The sequence below is a fragment of the Saccoglossus kowalevskii genome, chromosome 6 (genome assembly GCF_978046115.1).
Source record: "Saccoglossus kowalevskii chromosome 6, keSacKowa6.1, whole genome shotgun sequence".
Classification (NCBI taxonomy): Eukaryota; Metazoa; Hemichordata; class Enteropneusta; family Harrimaniidae; genus Saccoglossus; species Saccoglossus kowalevskii.
This window is the reverse complement of record NC_140646.1, coordinates 9,663,859-9,683,436: the sequence shown is the minus strand read 5'-3', so window position 1 is coordinate 9,683,436 and position 19,578 is coordinate 9,663,859. Positions and strand designations below refer to the sequence as shown.

General features: G+C 35.5%; 1 protein-coding gene across 1 annotated transcript in view; it reads right to left on the bottom strand.

The window, feature by feature from the left end:
• LOC100374803 (rotatin-like) overlaps nucleotides 1–19,578 on the bottom strand; it is a 113,793-nt gene that overhangs the window by 16,092 nt on the left and 78,123 nt on the right. Inside the window, exons 24-37 of the mRNA XM_085499911.1 lie at nucleotides 19,006–19,227; nucleotides 18,800–18,871; nucleotides 18,276–18,419; nucleotides 16,053–16,128; nucleotides 15,252–15,380; nucleotides 14,664–14,768; nucleotides 14,350–14,508; nucleotides 13,294–13,401; nucleotides 9,084–9,279; nucleotides 8,636–8,697; nucleotides 8,064–8,166; nucleotides 7,455–7,656; nucleotides 5,777–6,000; nucleotides 5,159–5,296 (exon numbers count right to left, since the gene is read on the bottom strand). Of these exons, the coding sequence (XP_085356037.1) occupies nucleotides 5,159–5,296; nucleotides 5,777–6,000; nucleotides 7,455–7,656; nucleotides 8,064–8,166; nucleotides 8,636–8,697; nucleotides 9,084–9,279; nucleotides 13,294–13,401; nucleotides 14,350–14,508; nucleotides 14,664–14,768; nucleotides 15,252–15,380; nucleotides 16,053–16,128; nucleotides 18,276–18,419; nucleotides 18,800–18,871; nucleotides 19,006–19,227 (1,940 nt within the window). The remainder of the gene's footprint in view (nucleotides 1–5,158; nucleotides 5,297–5,776; nucleotides 6,001–7,454; nucleotides 7,657–8,063; nucleotides 8,167–8,635; nucleotides 8,698–9,083; nucleotides 9,280–13,293; nucleotides 13,402–14,349; nucleotides 14,509–14,663; nucleotides 14,769–15,251; nucleotides 15,381–16,052; nucleotides 16,129–18,275; nucleotides 18,420–18,799; nucleotides 18,872–19,005; nucleotides 19,228–19,578) is intronic.

Below are 19,578 nucleotides of genomic sequence, written 5' to 3'. Positions count from 1 at the left end.
AGCTTTGTTCGTTCGTTATTTATTTATTCACCTCCATGGATGGCCTCCATGGTGTTTAATTGCAAGCACTTCAAATGCCTATCCAAGCTACAGTTATAATTAAAACAAAATTAAACCACTGCAATATTATTTCGAATACAGTTTAGAAAATACACAACTATAAATTAAGGCCGCATTTAGGTTCGCTTTAAGTTTCCAGTCCTTTTTATCGAAATTGTTCACTAGTAATTGGGCTGTTATTCTGCGCCTTCGAAAAGCAATGCAAAGTTGTTTTAAATAATGCAATATAGATGTTTCACTTCATTGTACTTATTATTTTGCGTTTAAAAAATAATTGCGTAATTTATGAAATGTACTCTAAACTTTCAAATACGGAAATCGAAATAACATTGAATGTCATGTAAGTTGGTTAAATTGCAGCGCAACCTCACTAGTACATGTATCTACAAAAACAACCAAAGTTCAATCTGTGCGTAAAAGTTTCTCCAAAGACAATGCAATGTTTATTCACCACCACTGGCAATGTTGACGCGATATCTGCAGAATAAATCAAAAAAACTACACAAATTGACTCCATTTATGAATAATTAAAGCTTGTCTCGAAAGCACGGCACAGTTGGAGGCTGCGAAAAATTCAAATAATAAACAGTGTATAGACCAACGGTTACTAGTAACCTTGATAGATCAGACTTTTTTCCCCTACTAGCTATTTCGGAAAACGACAACTAATGTATATACAGGAATTATTCTTTGTGATGACTAAAATCATACTATTTTCAACGTTAGTGTTTGTTAGTTGGGTAAATTAGTGTTCAAAAGTTGTTGTTCAGAAATTTACAAACTGTCTGAAAATCACCCAGGACCAGAAATGGCTGCATGGACTTGTTTTGGATCAGCATTCTCAAAGACGAACGGGAACAGGAAGTCAGTAGAAGACAGAAGATTGTTTTGCTAGCGTGGGGGAAATTTGGTGAGCGTGGGGTGATTGGTACTGGCAACGTTTGGGGATCATGATGTAGCTGTCTTTGAGAATATGTTTTGCCAGTTTTTGAAAAAATAAAACATCTGTTGATCAAATTATCGTAATTTTTACTTGTACCATACTATTTAAAGAACGTTGGAGTGTTTTAGTTTCACATATATCTTTAAAAAACAAGCCATGCATGGCACAGTCCCCGTTAGTTATCAAATTTAAGATATGTAGTTTTGTTTATAGCTGGAATATAACTATGTCAGGAATATGATTTTTTAACATTAAAATGATGGACATTTGTATCTGATCGTCAAACAAGTCACGTATTGAGAGATATTGCTCTGGAACAGCATTCAAAATCAGCCATTTTGAATACATGTATATATATATATATATGACATGATGTATAACAAATATATAAAATTTGAATATAATCAGTCAAAGCATTTAGGAGATATGGCTGTAGAAGCCCAATCATTAAAACAAAATGGCCGAGAGTCAGTCATTTTGAATCTAATCTGAAAAATAAAATGACCTGCATCAGGAACCTGTAATGTCTAACGTATGTTATAAGTTTGAACAAAATCCATCCATAAATGCAAGAAATGCTTGATATTTGAGGATTTTTTTAGCACAAAAATAGCCACCATTTGGCTACTTTGAAAAGGATCGTCAAACCAATATATCCGTATATCTATGACATGATGTATAATGAATATTGAAAATTTGAACAGAGTCAGTCAAAACAAGTCATTGAAAATGACACAGTCCCCGTTAAATTTTTGAAAGTTCTCTTTGTGCTCGTCATATTAAAGCGGAGGGGTTGTCGCGAGCGTGTCCTTGAAACTTGAGTTCCAAGTGGCGTATACAACAGATTGTTTGTTTACAATAAAACATGTGTTCCGTGTAGTAGTAATATGGCCAAAAATAAAAACGGCCGTTATTCGGTCATCTTTGATCTGATTATGAAACACACTGATATGTATGATGTATGTGCCAAATACGAATAAAAATGGTACATAAATTGTGGAAATATAGTAGTAAGGCCAAAAAGTCAGATGGCTGTCAATCGGCCATCCTTGACCAGATTTTGAAACAAATTGTCATGGACATGCATTCTAACAATTATAAAGTACATGTATGTGCCAAATTTGAATGAAAACTGACAGAGCACGTCCAAGATACCGCATAAAAAAAAACACAAGATGCCTGCCAGTCGACCATCTTTGATCCAATTGCAAAATAAATCGTCATGGACATGTATCCTAACATGTATAATCTATCTACCAAGTTTGAATGACAACTGACAAAGCATGTCCAAAATACGACATTTTCAAAAAACAAGATGGCTGCCAGTCAGCCATTTTTGATCCAATTGTGAAATAAATCGTCATGGACATGTATCCTAATATGTATAATCCATGTACTAAGTTTGAATGAAAACTGACAAAGCATGTCCAAAATACAACATTTTCAAAAAACAAGATGGCTGCCAGTCAGACATTTTGAATCGAATCACTAAACCACTGCATGTGCATATGTCCCACATAAAGTACTAGGCACATGCAAAGAATGAACAGAATCGGTCCAAGGGATTCTGAGATATGACTCCGGACGGACCACGGACGAAGACTGAATTATAAGTCCCCGTTTTCGGACTTCGTATAAATATAATGATGTGCATCAGGAACCCGTAATGTCTAATGTATGTACCAAGTTTGAACGAAATCCATCCATAAATGCCAGCAACACTTGATATTTTATGATTTTTCAGCACAAAAATGGCCACCATTCGGCCATTTTGAATCGGATCGTCAAACCAATATATCTTGTCTATCTATGACATGATGTATAATGAATATTTAAAATTTGAACATAATCAATGAAAGCAAGTCAGAAATATGGCACGACAACCACATTAATTAAAACAAAATGGCCGCCAGTCGGGCATTTTGAATCTAATCTGAAAAACAAAATTATTTGCATCAAGATCCCATAATGTCTAATGTATATACCAAGTTTGAACAAAATCCATCTGTAAACAGCCGAGAAATGCTTGATTTTTATGATTTTTTAACACAAAAATGACTGCCATTCGGCCATCTTGAATCAGATCGTAAAACAAAATGATGTGCATCAAGGTCCTATAATGTTCAATGTACGTACAAGGTTTGAACAAAATCCATCTGTAAACAGCCGGGAAATGCTTGATTTTGATGATTTTTTAGCACAAAAATGGCCCCCATTCGGCCATTTTTCAATAGAATCGTCAAACCAATATATCTGTATATCTATGACATGATCTATAATGAATATTTAAAATTTGAACATAATCAGTCAAAGCAAGTCAGAGATATGGCATTAGAACCACATTCATTGAAACAAAATGGCCGCCAGTCGGCCATTTTGAATCTTATCTGAAAAACAAAATGATGTGCATCAAGGTCCTATAATGTCTAACGTATATACCAATTTTGAACAAAATCCATCTGTAAACAGCCAAAAAATGCTTAATTTTGATGATTTTTAGCACAAAAATGGCCGCCATTCGGCCATCTTGAATCAGATCGTGAAATAAATTGACGTGCATATGTATAATATCATGTATGATGTATGTGTCAAGTTTGATTATGATTGGTCCAGGCATTTTTAAGATACAGGTCGCATGCACACATGCACGCAAGTCAAAACATAAGTCCCAGTTCTCGGACTGAGTCCGAACGGCAACTAAAAAAAAACGTTTTTCCCAAAATTTCAAACTGTCTGGAAATCACCTGAGACCACAAAACAAAGGACAAAATTACCGATTTTTTTATTTGTTGAATTATGCGATTTAAAAAAAAGTTTGCATGTTTTAGGTTTGGCAAATTAATTTACGAAAGTTTTTTTTTTTCGAAATGTCTGAAAATGATTGTGTAAGTGCGTCTTCGAGGTCAAACTGTTGTCATATGTTAATCACCTCACCTCAATTATGATTTTTGATTGGCCAAATACCTTTAAGCGAGAAAAAAACGTTCTGTAAGCTGAAAACACGCATTTTAGCACCAATAGAATTTGACGACGATCAAACTATTGCGAAATAAAAACAGAATTGTATGAGGGCCACCAAATCCTGAATAAGAATTAGATAAACTGTACTATAACAGAATGATTGGGTGAGTGTTTATTTTTCCCCAGACAGGCAGCGAGAATGAACAGAGACACTGTTTACAAAACACTACAATAAACCACAGACTGGTTACGAACCAATTGAGCGAGGCTAACTGAATCGTAAACTCGGTGTGGTTCATAACGAATCTTGTGATTGGTTCTTGACAAATTCTGAATAGGCCACGCCTCCAACCGTGCCATGTTTTTGGGGCAACCATTAATTATCCATAAATAGAGTAAATTTGTGTAATTTTCACGATTTATTCTGCAGATATCAGTAAAATATAGGTATGGCTTTGGCAAAATTTGAAAGAGTAACTAATATTGTTCAAGCTATTATTTTTTAAAGATTATATTTTTCATTCTTTTCGTCTGTTTTTCCGAGTTTAAAAAATATGGGCTTCATCCCGTTTCTATTTCTTACACTAGATACCAGCCGATTGACACCCCCCCCCGCTCATGGGGACTGCGTACAGTTGATTATAGTTTCTAGGCTCTCTGTGCAATAAACCTTCTCACTGTGTGGAGCATGTAACGGCCGTCTGCACCTTTTTATCTTGAAATCGTAGTTTCTTTCTCGTTTTTATGATTCAACCAATTATATCATATCCCAGATAATGATCTCTCTCGATTGTGCCTAATTATAGCTAGCCGATTACTTTAATTTACTTGTTTCCAATGGCTTTGTACTTATTTTCCAGAATGTTATATAACAGTATTTCAGGAGAAAACATCCTGATTGCGTTGATAAACAGGCTTGAAAATCATTGCAGTCTATGATTGTACATTTTTAAAAAGCTTGAACTAGGCACAGGATGAATTTTCTCAATATCGCGAAATGAGGGGCACAGAATACAACAAAATGGCCATCAGACAGACAGACAGACATACATACCAACTGCAAAGACTCCCATTAATGTGAGGGTATTCATGATGATTAAATGGTGACTGCTACAAATTTCCTGTGAAATTCATCAAAATGTGTGTCTCACATTCAACAGCATTTTCCAATAACTGAGTATGTATGATATTTACCTATAATAGTTTTCCAATATTTAGCCATGGATGGTAGGATTGCCTTAAGAGCACGGCTTTCTTCTAGTTGTACCATAGATGTCAAGAGACTAAACACACTGGACACTAACATATGACAGGATAACTCTAGACAGCAATCTAAGTATACATAATAAGGCATGATATAAATAACAATTATATCCCTTTAGTTTTATAAGAAATTTACAAATGTGGTGAAATATTGTATTTCCAATTGACAATATTTAATTTTGCTCAATTAGTCAGGCAAATGCTTATGGAAAATTTTTATGGAAAATAAAAGTCATATTGTGAGTGCAATTTAAAGTTTATGCATACTTATTTGCTCTATTTAGCATATACATGTATAGTCGAGGAGCCACTTTTAACTATTTAGACAGGTAATTTATTCTTACTCACTCACTTACTTACTTTATTCTTCACTATTTCTGGAAATGAACCCTAAAAATTTTCAAATTTGGCATTTTTTGCCCCAATATTCTGAAGGAAAGTGCAGACTATAAACAACTATTTTTTTGAATTTGTGATGAAAAGAGAGAACTGGTGGTGAAAAGGTGGATGTGTGTGCCATAAATGTGCAAGAGTAGATACAATTGATACCTTTGATACATTGTCTACCAGCTAGACTCAGCAACTGTAGACATTTACGCCATACGATGGTATCTTCTAATACTGACAGTCTTGTTGGTGTATCACTTTGTAACATTGCTTTAACAAATAGTAAGACATCACTGTACATTTGAAGCAAAGTATCCACCAGCAGTATGCCATCTTTTCCATCCAACTGCTGAAGTGATCCTTCTAATAAATCAACATCTAATAGTCTGGAATCAAGGATACATGCACAGGAATTCACCATTTATTGATCGTAATTTGTGTAAAATGGTGAAATGTTGTGGTCAAAATACAACCAATGCTTATACTGTATTTATTCAGGTAAGCGCCCAAGCCCGGGAAAACGCTCACCCCCCAATCTTGATACAATAAAGAAGTTGGTCCTTTCTTTTCACATTCTGCCCAAGGGCGTGTTTGCGCTGTTTACATTTATTTTTCAAGATTTTTCCATCAGAATCAGAACACTCAGCAAGTCTACAAAAATGTATATTAAAGCAAAAACGGTAGTTCTCATTTTGAAGTATGTCGTTGCCCTGAAAAGGGCCGTTCGTTTGTGTTTTTTTAGGAACGATTCATGCAAATCTTACAGCATATGGAGAACTACGAAGCAAGTGTCGCACTTGTTCAGCTTTAGCATAATCGACAATGAAACAAATGTTGCAATATTGTATCAACCCATACCTGGGAGAGAGGTTGAAACCATGTTGTTTTGGCTTAATAAAATATTTGCTAGCAGCTTGCGAATCCATGGGCCAGTAATTTTGCAATGTTACGCCAAAGACTGCCAAGTTTTTTGCCTTCTTTCATCACAGCTATTGCATTTCTGTCATGGAAAATATTCTTCTGCCGTTGGAAAAAAAAATTCTTCCTATTTCAAGCCCAACGCGATATCCATAGTGAGACATGATTCCAACCACCAGAACTTGCTGAATGGTAATTCCACTACGATTGATGAGTGCCTGGTCCGATAAGGAAGCGATGTTGACTTAACCACTATAATGAAACACTAGTCAATTTTAGCCAATAGGTAAAGCAGATGCTTAAAGGTCAAACAGTAAACAAAAGGATCGTGCAAGTCGTTTGCCATGTTTGGCTGTTGATCCGGTATTTGTCAAAACCGGAAATAATTTTACACAGTTTAACGTGTTTGCCGGCAAGGAAATCCTAATTCAGACGATTCTTCACTGTCGAATTTTATTATTTTTGGTTTATTTGTCACATTCTAAGCAATAAATTATTTCTTGTTACACTTCTAATGCTGCTTATTGTTCATTTATTTCCGTTGCACGTCTTCATTCAACTTTCTATTCCCTGCGGCAGATCGATCTGTGTGTTGTCAATTTTAACAGATTTCCGTTTTTGTTTTTCGCAGGGGGATACCCGGGCGATCGATATTTTTTGGCAATTGTCCATGTTCAGGGCCCTGGGCGCGTACACAGATAAATACGGTAATACACACATGAGAAAGCTGCTACATGTACATTTATGTCTTTTGTACATAAAAGACTTGAAGATTAAAATGATGTATAATTTTCACAGTTTTCACAGCAGCATAGAGACCATTATTGTGAGAACTGTTTTCATTATTTTTCCAAGACAGATTTTCACAAGCAATGACTATGTTAGCACCAACACAGCTGATTAAATTATGAATATTACATACCTGAGCAGATTGGTGAGTAAATTGTTTTTATTGACTGCCATGGTAGCATCATGAGGGGCTAGGCTGATGAGATTACGTAATAACTGGCACAATGTACCAATCAGAGATGGTGTCACCACACTTGGGTATCTGACTTCAGTTGTACTGAGAACAGTGGAGGAAGCTGTGTCTTGACTCGCATCGGTACCACTAGAGGAAGAAACTGTAGAAGGAAGTAGTGATAGTGTGCTTACTAGACAGGAAAAGAATTTATAGGTAAACATTCAAATACACTCACAATGTAATTTGCATCTGAATAGGTGCAGTAATCATAGTGCATGCAATAGTTGATAACTGATTGGTTTGATAGGGGAACATATTTTGGGGGATAACATGCATCTATGGTGGTTACAATGTGTAAATGCATGAAGCAATATCACTCACTGTCATCACACTAGAGTTCTAGCTTCTGATAGTGGAGATTTAATATACTGTGGTAAAAAAAGTTTTATCAATAACGAAAACCATTTCAAGCTCAAATATATTTTGAGATATAAATTATCACACACATGGCCTGATTTTATAGAATTATACAAAGTCTGATTTAATTCTGAATGTAATGGTTCTTACCTTGTGATTGTGAAGATCTCTTGGATGAGTTGGTTTGCATAGATGCAATTGATGTTGATGGCGTTGATGTACGGTGTGTGGTGTTAGGAGTAGATGTATACATCTAAAATATGATTGTCAAATATCAAACAGTTACATTATTAATACATATATTGATTTAATAATTCACTTAATTTTAAATACTGCATTTTGCTTTCTGTGAGTTTAATTTTTCATGGATGTAACTTATACTATCAACCCTCAAGTGTACATGTGTTAGTGAACTTTACAAGCAACCTGAGGGTCTTGAGTATTCCCCTAATATCATAGAAGGAACTAATCTAACAGAGGTTCATCCAAGGTTCACATATATCAAGTATTATCAAAGCATTTGGAGTAGGATTTTTGAAGATATTGCAATGACATAAATAAATCTGACAGAGGTCCACTCAAGGTACCTACATATTGTGTAATTTTGACTAATTGATAATGAGATATTTTGTGAATCATTAAACAAATTTAATAGTTAATAGTGTACAAGCAGAGCCCTGTAAAAACACATGTATTACAATGCTGATGGTGTTATTACTTACAGTTGACCTGTTATCCTGTGTTATGTTGGCCCCATTACTACCATTCAATGCATCATTATCAACTGTAAAACATAATTGTATTTCAAGTATGGTTATTATAAGTTGAGGTGTGAGCACAAATGCAATAAATATTTACATCTTATCATTCTTATACAGTATATGTCTCAGTATGAACCATAATTTATCCTGGATCTAGTATTTTTCTTATCCCCCTATTTCTTGTGAGTTGTCTAGAAGACATTAAAATTCTGACTACTCGTTACTATTGCAAAGAAAGTATTGGTAATAAGTAAATATTTGTTGACACATTCATCATTTTACACCAGGGATTTTCACAAAACCTTTGTTTCCAAGGTAACATGAGTACTTATACGTAAATCTTTGTATTTTAAGTACCCCTTCTGATCATCTAATTTTATACAAGAGGATGATAAATAAAGAAACTCACCAGTTGTGATAAGAGTTGATGGTGATGCAGATGTTGCTGTAGTTGTTGAGGTAGTGACAGTTGACATATTATCTAGAATACTGACTGGTGTTATAGTACTATCTGCATAGTAATTACTTATCATTGCAGGCATCTCAGTATAGAACTGATAGTGATGTAATAAAGCTATCAAGGCAGGTAGGCCTACTAATGATATCTAGTTACAAAATATACATTCCAAATTTAGTAATTACACAGACAAGTAATTAACAAATGACAGGACTAAATGAGTGTTTGCATAGAAGCTGTGTGGTCTGGGAAGATTAGGCTCAAAATACAAGTTATGACACAATCCTCATTTAAGTTCATATAGAAAACATGTGCATGTAAGTATCTTACTACTCTGTACAGCAAATGACCTGTACAAAAGTAACATCATGTAGAATGTTTATACCAAGTCTCAAGAACATTTGTTTGTCAATCCATGACTGAGATCCAGTTTAATTTTATAGCTTTAAAATTGATGCCATTTGGTTAACCTGAATTGGATAATTGCATGTGTAGATGTGTCACAAGATGTATGTATGTGTAAAGTTTTAAAATCTGTCAAGGCATACTAGTATGTCAAAAATATGGTTCTGGAATAGCATTATCGTTCAAATAAAATAAAATTATATTAATTCCAATCTGAAAACAAAATGACATGCATCATGTTTCCAATAACGCTAATGTATGAACCAAGTTTGAACAAAACCAGGTACCAGTAATGCATAACCAAGGTCTGGTTCTGGAATGACTGAAACACTCAATGAGTTTTTTGCGCTAAATTGGCCGTCATTCAGCCATTTTGAATTAGATAACAATCAGACACTGGTGTACATTTAACCCAAGATGTATGACGTATGTGTGAATGTGATCAGTCCAAGCATGTCCACTCTGGAATAGCAGTCATTAAAACAAAATCACCACCAACAAAGCAAAATGCCATGCATCAAGTTCTTATGTCAAACATATGTACCAAGTTTAAATCCATTAATATGTAACCAAGATCAGTTTTAGGAATGACAAAAATGAAATTTTGAGTCATCTTGAAAAGAATGCATGTATTGACATTAAGTTTGATGCAATCAATCAAGGCAGGCTCTGGTTCTGGATAACTATTCACTAAATCAAAATTTAAAATGGCTGTCATTCAGTCTTGAATTGAATAGTGAAACTAATACATGCACATACACATGTATGTATAGGGGTCTAAAAACTAACTCTGCGACGTGATTGTGTGACTCGCCGAATGTTGATTATTGCACTCTGTGACAGGATCGCAGTGTCACTCTGCGAAGAGCACAGTTCATTTTGGTTGGTGGGTCGAACAGCATGAATCGGTCGATGATCACCACCTTCCTTATAAAAAATTAAGTTTTAAATGGTGAAAATGGTATATACGTTAAAAAAAAGTGTGTAAAGACTATGTACCGGCGACATGCCGCACTGTTCGGTGATCGGCAAGCACATGGAAGACAAATTGTGGAACCAAACAAATGACACTTGGTCACAGTGATTAGACACATCACACCGCTGGCTAGAAAAATTAAATAGTGTAACGTGCACATTGGTTTTGACTGCCTATTTACGGTGTAACGTTATCGCCATCTTGGAGTTGTAGGCTTAGCTCGACGACTATGCTCATTAGCATAGGCGGTAGCTTCAAAGCGAGTGGAACGCAAAGTACTTTTCACGCGTTCTGCAACGAATGTTGTACGTCTGCTTTGACTTTGTTGAGTGCATCAAGGAAAATAATTTGCATGCAGTGAAAAAAACACTTGTGGTCTACGATCGATTAGCTGGTATTTTAACCACCAGATATAAAATACTTTGTAACAGTTGTGAAAAGTGAACAAAAACGGCATTGGTTTGTAGTATGAATGTAATTATTTTTGTATCATAATTTTCGAAGTATTGCTGAAAATTATGGTTTATTTTTTTAAATGAATGCCAAATTTCGGTGGTCCATATTGACCTTAATGTAGCGGGAAGAGAAATTTTCTTATTTTTCTTGATTTTTCAATAATTGATAAAACGGTTACTTTGTACCTTGATTCATCATCCCAGCTTTTCGAAATTTCTGAAAGACCAGTGCTCAAGCGCTAACACTACTACAGTTTCGTTAATATTTGTATAATGTTTATAACATGTATATGTATACTACCGGTAATACTCTGTTGTTGACGATTCTGATAGAACGGGTGACAAGCTTCCTGTCACAAACAATGCATATTTATCTAACGTCTATTGTCAGCATTATTATCAGTCAAGACTTCGTCTGAGAAATCGTTTTATTTTCTAAGTCTATATTCTATTTTAATAACACCATCTTACTAACGCAAGGACGATGAAAAGAAAGAAAGCAAAGACGCCAATGACAGACGAGGCAAAGAAAAATTTGCAACTCAGGGTCATATTTACTAATTTAGACTTGCCCGCAGCCTGTTGTGATTCCGATGAAAAATTACAGGACTTTCGCGTTCACCCTTCGTTTACGCAATTTATAATTATTTTTCAAGGATTTTTCATCGAAGTCGCAACAGATTGCAAGCACGTCTAGGTCATATTATGACCAACCTCGCGAGTGGTTTGGAAGAAACGATCAGGCTGAAATATTCGCATCAACGCGAAAGAGTTTCAACTACTTAACCGATGACGACACTGATACGTGAGACCACTAATTGAATTTTCATAGACGACAATGTTAACATATGAAGAGATTGCTATATGAAAATGACGAAGTTGAAAATATGGCTCAAAAATGGGAAATCAACATGCCAGTAATCAACCATATGAAAAAAAACTAACATGTTGGCCAGCTCAAACTCTTGCAAATTTCAGGTAAACAAGACACACCTACTGTATTTGGATTGCACCAAGAGAAATCACTGGAAAAACACCAAGATTAGAACATCCAAATACACACAGAATAAACCCATAGGTACACAGCCGCTAAGTAGTAAACAAAAGAACACATGTTGGTCTCACCTCTGACCCAGGTGATTACGCCCTCAAACAGGGAGCACCTGAGAAAAAAAAATATTTAAAAAATTTCATTGGTTCTTGCTAGGCATTTAAATTGAGGGCTACGAGCAGCCATTGGTTGATTAGTGGCATGAGACCTGATCAGGCGATTAAGTGAGTACAGGAAATCTGTTGCTCGTCCACATCTGCCAAATAAACAAAGCCATCGTTTCCGTTTATGCAAAGAGCGTGCACCCATCTAATTTTCCGTTGACACAGCCATTTTAGTTTTCTATCTTTTTAGTTTCAATCCATTTACACAGCTTTAAGTTTTTTTCTCTCTTAATATTCTTAATAAAACGATATTGATTGTACAGAAACAATTTTACCCGCTACATGCTTTATTTGGGAATTCAAAGTGATGAATATAGTCATAACAAATTATACTTGCTAATGAAAAAAAAGAACGTAACATCGTGTGAAGCGTACTTCACGCTCTACTCGCTTTAAAGCTGCCGCCTATGCTAATGAGCATAGTTGCGGATGAAGCCTTACAACTTCAAGATGTCGTTAATGTTACCAGCTCCCTGACATTACATTGTAATAAGGGGGGGGGGCAGGGGTTATTTTCGTTCAACGTAATTGCAATATTTTTTTGTTTGTACAACGTAAATTGAAAAAATAAATTCTGTAATTCTGTAATCACAGGCTAGACGTACAACGTAATCAATCAAATATTTTTTTCGTACACTGTAAAAATGTGTCATTTTTCTCGGTACGTACAAGAATTTACATCCAAAATAAAAAAAAGGCGTAAAGAATAATCCAGGGAAATTACATTTTCTAAACTGTAAAACGACTAGATGACACATTTCACTGCAAAATTCAATTTTCACTGTAAACTGTAAAAACGTCTTTTTTTTCCTTGTAAGTTGTAAAAAGCCCTTTTTATTTCCTGTAAAACTGTACCGGCTACCTCCCTTGCCTCCCCTCTAATAAGGCAGCCAACAGCAACGTGCATGTGTTTTGTAACCCCTTTCATCCCCTCCGCTTTTCCACCAACCAACCAATGGGAATCGTGCTCCGGTCGCAGAGTGCAATAATCGACATTCGGCGAGTCGCACAATCGTGTTGCAGAGTTAGTTTTTAAACCCCCATACATACCTCACATACAACATAGAAGTGTGGTATGGTGAAGAAGTGAAGTCCTTTGTTTTATACTTACATGGGTATCTTCATCCTGTACAGAGGGACCTTGCCATTTAATACATGGATCGGAAACAGCAACATCTGGCATAGATTGTGATGTTAAATTGACAAATAAAGCAGCTGCCTGCAACAAACAGTTATTATCATCATTGAGACATTGCGTGACGTGATTCTCAAATGATAGAATCTGTTCTTTTGGGATAATGATGAAATATTCTCTCTACCTAAAGAATACATATGCACAAATGTAGGTGTTTGTGTGTGTTTAAGAGTACACATATTTCACAATAGTTGCGTTCACGCACAGCTCCTTACACAGCACGGGCTAACGATGTGGCGACCTTTGGGTGTGAAAATTATGCACGTGATTAAATACGTCCAACTTTCTCATTCCCAAAGTTAACAGACCTGGGGAATGTTGCATTGTCCCATGTTCATAAAACGACTATTCCACCAGTCATTACTCCGCGCTCGCTTCCACACTGATCAAAATAAATTTGGTTCGCTGTCTACGAAATGCATTAATAAAACTCTGTATTCTGTTACGCTGTTGTATACTGTTTCTGTGCATCCAAATAAGTTGGGTACGTCTTCTCTCGCGTTCCTGTGCACGTAGCTTCAAAATTTTAACGAAACAGAAACACGCAACAGAAATAGAACCTTGCGCGTGTCATTCATTTTTCGTTCGTAAATAGCAGCTTACCAAAGGTCACCGACTAATGGCGCCATTAGCCAGTGCTAACGACTGGCCCTCCCTGTACGTGGACGCAATTGGGTCTAGCCGAAATGCAAATATGCCTAAATCAGCTTAAATCTTAGCCTGTACCTCGTGTAACGTGAACACAGCTCATATGACATACTCATATACCGGTATGTGCACAGCTGAATAAATACAACATTAGGTTGGATTAAGAATCCAAGACATATTGCAAGAACCATTCAAACCAAATTGTCATACATGTTTGACAAAACTTTTCACAAAACAAAAAAAAAGTATTTTATCTTTTTACAAAATAAAAATATTGCATCATACATGTATTTTAAAATTGTTAAGATGAAATTCTGTTAATACCTGCTGTCTTACAATACTGCATTCGGACTGGTCAAGCAAAAATGTTAATACTGTTCCCCATATACCACCTGGGATTTGCTGACAGCAAGAACTTAACATAATACGTCCTGATTCTGTGGACGCAAGTGCAGTAGCAATTCCCAAACCAGTAGTACGTACCTTGAATGTTGAACAAGAAAATAGCACAAGTAATGAACACATTGAGATTTCAACATACAACACATTACATTAAAACAACAATACATTGTTTACTTTCACTTTCTACTATTATGATAATTTCATCGGAATACAAACACACAACTGCCAAGAAATACCTCAGGATCTCTGTAATACCATAATGCCAGTAACCATAACAACCCTGTGTTCATAACCTCATCTTGGTTCCCTTGTCTGATGTACAACCAATGTGAAGTCCATGTCTGAAATTAAAGACGGTTTTAAAACAAATACAAAATGAAGGTAACACAAACATGACTCATAAATATCAAACCCGCTTGGAGTGCAGTATTTGCTTTATTGGTAGTACATACAATTATTTAAATTACAGAGGTGTCGTCAAAATAAGTACATTTTTAATGATTCAGTTTACAACAAATGTGATTTTGGGTTTATATGTTCTTCTATTGGAAATTGGCACAATAGAGCAAATATTTCTAGTGTAAATGACTTTAATTTCATGAAAGACAAAATAAATGTTACATGTGCTGTAACTAGAAATTGTTCATGATTTAATCTTTGAATTATCAAAAATGATTTTCACAGTGACTCCCATTTTGAATTTTGTGATATTCCCCGACTCACAATATATGTAAAACATTATCTCTAATTGTTTTCAATGGAAAAGTATGCTTCATAATCATGTCTTAGATCATAATAGCTGTATTTGAGAATAAATACTGTACCTTATCTGTTGAATGCTGTGACATTTCATATGCTAGATGCAGTAGACATAATGTAGCACATCTAGTAACACCTTTACCCATGTATGACATAGCAGTACCACCACGGCCAACATGAAACGCAGATACAATCTAAATCAAAATATTTATCAATGTTAAAACAATGTATCAAGCATATAGTGATGGTCAATGCAAACATATACTGCCTGATTACATATACTGTTGCTGTCACAATTTAGTGGGTGATGAAACACCAGTGAAAAGCACTTTACAAAATTGATGCCTGCACAATAGGTTTTGTTCAGTGATATTCTATTACTGTCATACGCTACATTGTACATTTTCCACACACTTTTGAATGCGTCCTTACAAGAACTTTAGAAATTTTATAATTTTTACTGACAGAGTAATAACGTGTCATACCCACAATATTTCTTTATTATAATGCATTTTATTGGGAACAAAAAAGCAACTCAACCAGCAGTATTGCAATATACATGTATCTCACTGTTTTGCTATCAAAATAGCAATAATTGATAGGTCAAATGTAATGATAAACTGATATCAATATTTTCGTTCACAGTAAACTTCTATGTTTGTGTACACACCAGTGATTTCAACACACCATCACCATCGACAGGACAAAAACCCCAAGCATGTTGGGGTGTATTAAGATCAACCAATCTTTTATTTAAATGGCTTTCACAAATTTGTAATAATTCAAGCAATGAATTCATATTGAAAAAGAATATTGCTATATTTAATCTGTTTCAAAATACTTATATTAACAAAGACATGAGTTACCTCCAATAGTGATGAGAGAAATTTATGACATAGTGGTAGATTTTCCAGGTCCCTACTTCCATTACTCCAACCAGACCTACATTAGTAGATAACAGAAAAATGTTCAAACACAAGTCATCATGGCATACTGATAGCCACTATGTGTAGTTTAAGCTACACTACTGCTCCGTGTAAATTGTACTTCAATTTTACCTAAATAATATTTTGTAACTGAATATTTCATTGTGGGACAGGAAGTAATCATGAATGCACAAACTTGTGAAAGTGATTTCACAGACTAGGTTAACTGAGACCAGAGTCTTCATCAGCATAGTGTAACCCTGGGTTTCTAGCATTTCTTGTTTTGTTACATTCAATCAGTTTGTAGTTTATATTTTCCCCCTCATTTATGCATTATGCAATCTTGGGATAAAAACGAAAGAACTGTTAATTTTGAACTATGGTGGCATATTCCTTATTTGCATATTCTCGGGGGCGGACATCCGGGCATTTTCTACCGCCTGGCAACGCTCGCGGTGAAAACAAAGACCAAAAATTCGCAGAAAACGGTACTTTGCGATGGTTGTTGAGAGTCCCCTGAACAGTGTAACAAGATTAGCCCTACGTGTGTAACAAATATGAATTTGGTTGTTCAGGATTACTTCAAAGTTGAGTTTGTGTTGTTTCCTCAAGTTTTCACCAGCTCCACCGGCGTTCCACAGCAGCGCACACAGAGCCCATAGAAATACGTGGTACAGTGGTGCTCGTCTTAGCAACATGGAACGTCCGTGACGTAGCTCCGCCCCAAAGGATAGCTACAAGCAGTGTAAAAGTCGGTCGTGTGCAAGAAGAAGACCGGAGAAGACTTGGCTCGTCACCGTCCGCAATGAAAATATCGTTGTTTGCAGAGTAATGAACTGAATTTGATCAACTTTCTAGCTTTCCAGTGAGGGCTTCTCCGATTATCGACCATTGATTTCTTCAGCTGCGTAATTCTCCGATCGTCGACCATTGATTTTGTCTGCTGCATCATTCTCCGATCATCGACCATAGATTTTGTCTGCTGCGTCTTTCCCTGTGTAACTGTTACAATCACCACTGCCCATGGGCGAGTGGGTAAGGTTTTTTGTTATTATCTGTCATAATTCGTCACTGTGATGAGAATTCGTCGATTTGGGACTTTTATTGAGCTTCGTTTCTGTTAGAGAAAGAACTTTTGTGTGACGATTTAGTGAAAATAAGTTGAGTTGAGTTTCGATATACTTTTCTACCCGTTGTTAAAATTACTGAAATCTATTTCCGTTGAACTAGAAGACAGACTTTTGGCTTTAGAACCTTTAGTGGTATGTGAACACAGACCATATCCTACTAAGGGTATTTTGTATACCATTGCTTTATCCCATGTAAAGTGTGGATAAATGATATTGCTCTGTTCAGTAATAATCATATAGTTTTTAACCACTGTATAAAAATATACTGTCATTGATTTTATTTACAAAGTCCAATAATAGGCTTTGAATTTAGTCTGTGATCTGTTTGGTTAATAAGGTTAATGCATTAATATTTCTGAATCGTTGCTTGTTAGGTTAATAAGGTTGATGCATTAATATTTCTGAACAGCTGATAGAGTTTCTCAGTGACCTATTAGGTTAATAGGGTTAGTGCATTAATATTCTGTGTTGTGACTTGTATGCCTATACTGTTTACAATGGGTATCATTACTGTATTGTTTTTATTGTTGCTCTTGTGAACTGATGTTATCCATTTAATAGCTTGAGAGATTAGTGTGTTTAATAAACCTGACATAATAAGTTCAACGTAATATATGGTATTGTCACCTCTTATGGATGAGTGATTTGTGTGACAGTGTGTGTCCCCTTTATGGTATATATCGTAGTGTTGATAGTGATTACTTGTATGATAGTGGTTTTTTCCTATAGAGCTAGTTTGATCTAGTGTAAACAGCACCTCATCACTGGTATATGTCGCTTACCAATCTAAATTGTGCAGCATCAGAAGAAAACTCAAAGTGGAGAAGTTGACTCAACCCGGCCTTATCCAAAGCTCAAAATTGATTTTGTTATAATTGTTTTCTCCCTGATTCAGGTCTGACCTTCATCTGAGCTAGCCTGACGAGACTGGGGCTACAATAGCTTTAGTCCCACAGAAATAAACCTGCAGAGTATGTACATATTCCCTGTGGGTTTAAAATGAGGTACATCTAAATCTTTAAAAAATTCCTACCTTGCAGTTACATGTAGTAAGCATTGTAGAGTACATTCCAATGAAGGCAAGTCATAGAAATGTACAGCATCTGCTAAATTGAGACTCTGAACTAAGGAGTGCACTATCTCACCACCAATGTAACCAATACCATTACTAAACTTCCTGGAAATCAATTAGTAATTAACTGTTAAATACAAACAATGGCAAATATAAGACTATTTGTTGGTACAGAGCAAATTGAGATTATTATAGACTGCTCAGTAGATGATAAAATGATTGATATTAAACACAGCACATATGAACATACAATGTATTTTACATACATGGTATACGTTGTATGGGGTGACCGTAGTACTTTAACACCAGCCAATTATTAACACAACTATATATCAGACAGGAGAGCAATATTTTTTAGAGTGGGTGTATTTTCTGTCAAGCCGAACTGTGATATGGTTGGAAATAGTGTACAAACTAATAAAATAAGATGAATACAGCACCTATATTTTACACCAGTTCTAGGTTATGAAGAAGTAAGGACTTACCAACTATGGTTTGATTTGGACAGTCGTTTCGCAAATACATTGAGAAACACCAGTATTGACTTCTGCAAACCCCTAAAAAAAACCCACAAATACATCATTAACCCTTATCTGTTGAAAGGACATGGGGCAGGCAGGATAAGGGGTTAAATGAATACAATCATGACTTTACAATTACTTTAAAAATAATGAGATGTGATGCAACTTGCCTCTTCCCAGCGGTAGTTCTTTCTTCATTAACATCAGTAGAATTGTCTGATTTCTGTATTAGTCTGGTAAGTGGAGCGTGGTTGTCAATGATGATGTCAGCTAACCAAATATAGAAATCCTCTGGTATTGACTGCGATATGTCTAAGATTTCTGACAAGGTAAACAACAGCTGAGAAAGCAGACTCTCATCATCAGTGTTAGCAGGGATCACTTGCAAGTATCTGTGAAATGAAACCACTGGGTTATCAAGGCAGTTTGTGATCAGCTGTTCTTCTATGAATCCATTTTTTGTAAAATTTATTTTTTTCAACAGTATTCAAATTCACATACAGATATTGATTTACAGACTTTTTTGAATAACATAGTTAAATAATGACATCACTAAACAGCATATGATGATTTATTATTCATAAATTCATCCAATTGAGGCAAGCAAATAAGTACCGTAAAATTTGTATCAGAAGCCGCATCCCTAATAGAAATCACACCCATTCTTTTTGAACAATTTCTCATATGTGTAATTGCTCTAATAGAAACTGCATCCATTCTGTTGCATTGTACCATTTTAATAG